General features: G+C 39.6%; 1 protein-coding gene across 1 annotated transcript; it reads right to left on the reverse strand.

Moving 5' to 3' along the window:
• Window positions 1-2,590: 2,590 nt before the first annotated feature.
• LOC18426914 (uncharacterized) lies at window positions 2,591-6,556 on the reverse strand. Its single transcript, XM_006835977.4, has one exon. The coding sequence runs from the start codon at window positions 6,410-6,412 to the stop codon at window positions 3,017-3,019; it is 3,396 nt and encodes a 1,131-aa protein (XP_006836040.2). The 5' UTR covers window positions 6,413-6,556; the 3' UTR covers window positions 2,591-3,016.
• Between the last annotated feature and the right edge of the window lie 583 nt (window positions 6,557-7,139).

Below are 7,139 nucleotides of genomic sequence, written 5' to 3' on the forward strand. Positions count from 1 at the left end.
TGTCAGGGTTGCACGAGCTAAGGATGAAAAGCCCCAGTGACATATGGTATCAGAGCAGGTATGGGGCGCGGTTGCAGCAACAGAACTGCCTGTGTACCAAGGATTGTCTAAACCACCACGAGCTAGTAGAAGTTATTCACATTGTGGCGAAGGCATGAAGCTCGTGTCAAGACCCAAGAGGAGCACTTGAAAGACATATGTGGGAAACAACATTGGTCGTGGTGGCATGGGTGGATCTAGCCCTAAAAGCTAGGCATGGTGGCCGCATAAGGTACAAGCTGTGCAAGTGACGAGTGGGACATAGTGGCAGGAGAGTTGACCACTCACTCGGGTGCATGGTGGCTGCAAGAGCACGAACTGTGTGTGTGCATGATGGGGAGGCTTAGTAGCTCAAATGGATGCAACCAGTGTGCGGAGATGGGCATTAGTTGAAGCTGCATTGCGTTTTATGGGAACCAGCAAAGGCCAAGCGTCTGACGATGACATCGGAGTTTGGGGTGGTGGAAGCTTGTCAAACCTCTTCTCATCGTAAGCCTTATGTGACTTGTGTGATGTGTGTGTTTTGGCAGCTAGGTGCAGCGGGCCTGATGCAAGGGTACGAACAGGGTGAACAAGTATGGACTGACAGAAGGAAACCAAAGGCCTATCATTTGTGGATCCCAGAGCGAACCTTGGGATGACCGATGGAATGTAGTCGACATGCATATGACCATGGTGCATGATTGAGATAGTGGTGCGTGACTAAGAGAATAAGGTACACGACCAAAGATTATCGACTGAGGATTGACGTCACTTTACTCTTGTAAGTATGCTCTTCTACTATGTGGTGGTACTGGTGGTGGTATTGAGAGATGCTAACTTGGCATCTAAATATATACGCTTGGGCATCAGGGCGGCACGGGATAGGCAATGAAAAGGCCATGTGACTGTTACCATATGTCACTCCTCACCTCCTTCCTCGTATGAAAATGTGCAACCTGCCTCGCACCCACATGATATCTTCCTTAGAGACCCATTTAAACTATGGACGAGCTAAGGCCAAACAAACTATTGATGCACACAGTTCCCATCTCGCCAGTTGAATCTCCTTCACATGCCTCGGGAAACCATGTTATTCCGCTCTTTCCATGTATGTCACATGATTTCAACCATTTCCATTCTCCAAAGAAGTTTTACCAATCTTCAGGAAGGGGGAGCGAACTCCATTGGGTCGACAAGTTCTTTACCAATTCTGGCAAACCCAACTTATCTCCATGTTATCATAATTGAACTGTGAAGGAGCAATATAGAAATAAATGATCATTTGTCTCCTCAGGTATTATACAAAGCAAGCATGTTGTTATAGGAATACTCATCTTTCTCAGCTGCTCAATTGAGAGGTTTCTATCCTAAGAAGCCAACCAACAAAACTCCAGAAGTCATTGAGGAACCATAACAACCAAGACTTTGTTTGTTATTTGATGTTGCTCAAAGGCCTCCCATTGAATGCTAGTGAGTTAACTGAAAAGAAACCAGAAGTTGTGAGCTCCCTTGCCTTTGTGGGAGGGAAAAAAATTAGCCTGTGCATGCTGCAATTTCGAATCTTTCTTATTCTCAGTCCACCAACACACACACACACACCAAAAAAACCCGAACTCTCTCCTTTCTTTGTTGTCTTTGTTTATCCTGAAAACCCTGATCCTTTTTTTCTCCTGTCTTTGCTCATACTGAAAGGCCTGGTCTTTTGCTTCTGCACCCAAACATGTGAAAACTCTCTCCCTCTGATACGGGCCACAATTGGTTTTTTCTTTATACAAAAATCGTGGGCTCTCAAGTTCTCCATGGTGAAAATTTGAAAAAATGTGAGGACGAGTGTGCTCCCTCACTCTAAAAATTTTATATAATCAAGCAGTTTTTGCAATTTTGTATAACCATTGATAAATAATGAATATTTATCTTGTACGACATCAATTTGATAATATTACTCGAATTGATATTAGATCTTGGATATGAATTTCAACAAATCAGTAGCCAATTATTCACAAGAAATTAGGATTACCAAAGTTTCATTGTCATGATTTTCAGATTCAATGACCCTGGTAAAAACTATATGAATGATGGTTATTGTGTCGATGTTAGGCATTTAGGGAAATTGGCTTGACAGGATCCAGCCATGGAGCATGGCAAAGGAAAATGGTAAGAAAAAGGGGAGCTAAAAGATGCAAGAATCACCAATGGTGAAAAAGGACAACACTTTGATTGTTTAAAGAGCGAGAGAGATTAGGGAAGAGTGAGAGAGAGAGAGAGGGAGAAATTTGCTTATTGACTCGGGTAATTTTCGGAAAAAGAATAAAGGGAAATGAGGGAATTGATGGAAAAGGAGATGAGAGAAAGGAGATAGGAAATATTTTCTCTAGCGGGTAAACCCGTTCCCAGCCCAATAAGAATCCAAGCCAGAAACATCTGGCCTGAACCAGCTACATATAATGCGCCAGGCCTGTGCTTTAGGCGTGGCTGGGAGCGTTGGGCCATTGTCTGGCATAAAACTCAAAATTCAAATACCAAATATCAAGGGTTGAAATAAAGGGCTTAAAGCCTGTAGCAAAAGCAATTGGACAAAAACAATCTCAATACAACGAACAATTTAGTGATATCCAAACTAGGAAACTTGAATACTGTCCGAAAATTTCAGATATTCACATGAAGATAGGAATATAACTCTACAATGCACAAATTGAATCTCGCAATAATCTTAGCCATTTGGATTGGAAAGAATCAAAGAAGTAGAGATAAGCATATCGATAAGAAGAGTACAGGATGCAAGGAAGTTGGAGGATGCAAGGATCAGCGAAACCACGCACATGAAGAGTGGAGATACCACTTATACAGGTTGTCCTGCATGAGAGAGCCTGCCCAGCACGGAAACAGTAACAATGCCGTAAATTTCTCTTTCAGGTTCCATAAACCCAATACAGAGCTCTTACGGGGACACCGGAGCCCGTGCTAGAGTTACAGTGATACTTTCAATTAACACATCTCATGAACCATGACTTCTTCCAAATATCACCCCTTGCCTAAAAGCCCGGACAATGGGAATATATGATTGGGCCTCAGGCAAAACTCCTCTTTCCAGAACCCGATGCCGAATATCAAAAGCTCGTTCTAGTAAGCCTTTTCTAGACAACTCACCAATTAAAGTATTATATGCAGAGCTGCTTGGTACCATTCCCATGTCCATAATTTCCCCAAAAATGTTTTCAGCCTCTTGTATCATCCCATTCCTACAAAGACCAAAGACAAGCGCACTAAGGATATAGGAATCGGGCTGCACCCCTTGACTCACCATTTTATCAAGGAGAGACAAAGCCCTCCCTACCATGCCTTCCTTGCATAACCCGTTGATCAAAGCAGTGTAACATATCAAATCAGGACTTATGCCATCTTTAGTCATCTTACAGAACATCTCACTAGCTTTCTGCATCATTGATTTCTTACAAAACCCACATATCAGGGTACTATAGGTCACCAAGTCAGGAGCATTACTTTCACAAAGCATTTCATCAAAAAGAGTGAGAGCTTCATCCAAAAGGCCCTTTTTGCAATACCCATCCATCAAAATGTTGTATATGTAAGTCTCAGTAGATAATCCTTTCTCTCTCATCTCTGCGAAAATCTCTCCAGCTTTTGCAAGGTTTCCATTCTTGCACAAGCCATTAATGATTGTACCATATGTAACCTTATCCAAACTCTGGCCATCAGCTTCAATCTGCTCAAGAAATTCAAGAGCTTCAAAGAAGAACCCATCACTGCACAGACTTTTGATTATAATGTTGCAAGTGATCAAGTCCGGGTAAACACCCGAACTACACATTTCCCTATATATTTTTCTAAGATCAACCCTTTTTTCCTTGCAAAATTTGGTGATTATTGCAATATATGTGAAGGAATCAGGAAGAAATCCATTCTTAAACATCTCTGCCAGTATTTGCTCGGCCAAAGGCAACATATCTCTCTTGCAAATACCAGACAATATCTCATTATAAGTGAACATATCAGGGTGAATTCCCTCTCTAACCATCTCGGAGCACGAAGCAAGAGCTTCCTCCACCTTCCCCTCATTACAGTATCCATTTATAAGAGTATTAAAGATAACTCCATTAGGCGCCAATCCTTTATCCCTCATCTCCAATAAAAGATTCTCAGCATTCAAAAGACTACCAACTCGGCAAAAACCATTAACCAGGGAGCCATAAGTCTGAGAGTTGGGTAATATACCAGCGCCCTCCATCTCCTCTCTTAATTTACATGCTAGCCCTATATTGCCCATTTGGCAATACCCATCAATGAGAATATTATAAGAAATAACATTAGGGACCATGCCTTTCTCCACCACTTTGAGAAGAACTTCATTTGCTTTGTGGACCTGAGAGTTTTTGCAGAGCACACTTAAGAAAGTGTTACAGGTGATTAAGTCCAGGGCAAGGTTTTTCTCATAGAGTTTGTGATAGAGTGAGAGGGCATCATCCATAAGGCCACTTTTACAATATCCATTCACTAAAATGTTGTACACTTGTGCATTTGGTTCTAAACCTTGGTTTGTTAACCCATTGAAAACAAGCTTGGCCCTTTCACAATCTCCCTGTTTGCAAAGACTATCCAATAACACATTATAATAGGGCATGTCTAGGTGATTTCCACTAATCTCCATAAGACTTAGAAGATAAAGAGCCTCGTCAAGGAAACCCATTTCGCAAAATCCATTAATGGCAATCTCACAAGCACATTTACTGGCACAAATAAGAGAACCATACATTTCTAAACACTCAGAATCAAGGTGAGATGCATCCTTAACTTCTTTGCTAGAATGGTGCTTCCAAGAATTATGATCTCCATTAGAATCACCAAAAACATTCCTCTTGAAGACTTGACAGAGAACTTCTCGAGTTTCTACTAACATGTTTTGTCCGAGAAGAGCAGTCAAAATTTGAGCACCAGCTCTAATATCAGGAGAAAAACCCATCTTCATCATTCTTTTGTAGAGAGTGAGAGCATCAGCAAGTCGCCCATGATTGCACAGATTGTCTATCAAATTGTTAAAGACACTAGCAATAGGAGGAAGCCCAATGGCTTGAATTCCCCTAAAAAATGCCTTCTCATTCCACAATTCCCCTTGCTTACAAAGCTCACTGATTAAAGACAAATATGTATCAATGTCCAGGGAGATGTTAGCTTTACCCATTTCTTTCCTTAACTCCAATGCCCTTTTTAGATTACCCATTCTACAGTTGCCATCAATAAGAGCATTGTACGTTATCAGATCAGGAGCTAAACTTTCACTTCTCATTTCTCTAAATATCTCTTCAGCTCTTGTAACCAGCAACCTCTTGCAAAGCCTAACAATCATAGTGTTATATGTAACCAAATTTCTATTTATATTTCTTTCACGCATTTCTTCAAAGAGTGAGAGAGCATCATCAAAGAAACCCTCTCTGCAGAACCCATTTATCATAACATTGTAAGTGTACACATCAGGCAAAATACCCTTCTCGACCATCTCCCCAAACACCATTTCAGCCAGTTTTAACTCATTATTCTTACAAAGCCCATCAATTAAAGAGTTATAAACAACAACATCAATCGGTTTTCTCTCAAATTCGATCTTTTTAACAACATCAATAGCTTCAGATACTAAACCCATTCTCAAGAATCCATTAATAATAATGTTAAAGGTATAAGCATCTCCTGAAACTCCAAATTCATTCATTTCTCGATAAATATCCCAAAAATCAGCTATACGATTATCCTTAAGCAATTCACAAAGAATAGAATTGAAGGCAATTACAGTGGGTTTAAGGCTGTAATCTTTAATTTGGGGAAAAACCCTAATTGCATCAGAAACCCGTCCACTTTGTACCAGCCATTCAAGCACCATGCTACATGCTACATGCCTTGAATCCCAATCTAAGAAATTCTCAAAAAATAAGTAAAAAACCGAGGAAAAATCACTGTGAGAATTGGATATAAATTGAATGAATATAGATTTTGCAGGCTTGAAGAGTTTCCCAAGAACCAGTATATGAACAATGGTGACAATCACAAGGATAGGTTTGGGGATTTCGATGATATTAAAGAAATTTAGGGCGAGTTTAGGTTTATCCATGAACCCTAACAGGCTTTGGAGATCGTTCTGTAATTTCTTTTCATGGCAGTTTATGGCTAATCTTGAAGAACGTTTTTCGGTGAGGAGTAGCGAATTTTCACCAAAAAAATGGCATATACCTCTTACCAGGGCCGATGAAGCAGGAAATTTGGCCGGAATCGTTGCCCGAAAATGATATGGGGTCGCCAGAAATCTTATTCTCAACAGCAGGCTCATGGAGTTGTAGAGAAAGAAACACTGAAGAAATGGCAGAGAGAGAAACACGGCCACCATGGCGCGCCCTAGAGCCTGGGACGCTCGTCTTTCAGTCCCTCCATAGCACGGAATTAAGAATTAGTGAGGAAACAAAATTTTCGGCGAAAGATTGATGCGGAATTTTCAGTAAAATTTAAACGCCAAAGTATACTGTAGTGATTGCTAAACAGGGCGCATATCTAATAAAAAATGTTTTTGTTTCGTTTTTTTGTTTTTTTTTTAACTTTAAGTTTGGTTAATGGCACATCAACCTTTTTATTTTAGATGTGACGACTACGATTTCTTATACCAATAACAAATGATCTCCTTATACCAATAAAAAGGTTTTATTTTATGGGAAAGCTTTCTTTGTTCACCCTACCATGTAGAAATTCTATTTTTCCCCTACCATCCAAGTGTCTATTTTCTATCAAGGGAGTCACTCACCATTTGTTTTTAGATCCGACATCTTAAAATATTTTATTTTTAGTTTTTTTAATACAAATTTTCTGAATATCAAATTTGGTATGTGTCATCTTCTCATTGCGGTCACTTATAAAAAATATTAACAATAATTCTTTGATAAAAAATAATGACCAAAATACCCCTGAAAGATTGAAGAGGCATTTTGGTCATTTTATTTTATTGAAAATATTTTTTTTAGATTTTTCATTAGTGTGAGTTTAGTAGAGGAATGGACATGCAAAATTTGAAGTCAAAATAGTTTATAAAAAAAAAATTTAAAAATAAAATAGTGTAGAGATGT

The sequence above is a fragment of the Amborella trichopoda genome, chromosome 11, assembly GCF_054954075.1.
Source record: "Amborella trichopoda isolate Santa Cruz 75 chromosome 11, AtrichopodaSantaCruz75HAP2 v2.0, whole genome shotgun sequence".
NCBI classification, from domain to species: Eukaryota; Viridiplantae; Streptophyta; class Magnoliopsida; order Amborellales; family Amborellaceae; genus Amborella; species Amborella trichopoda.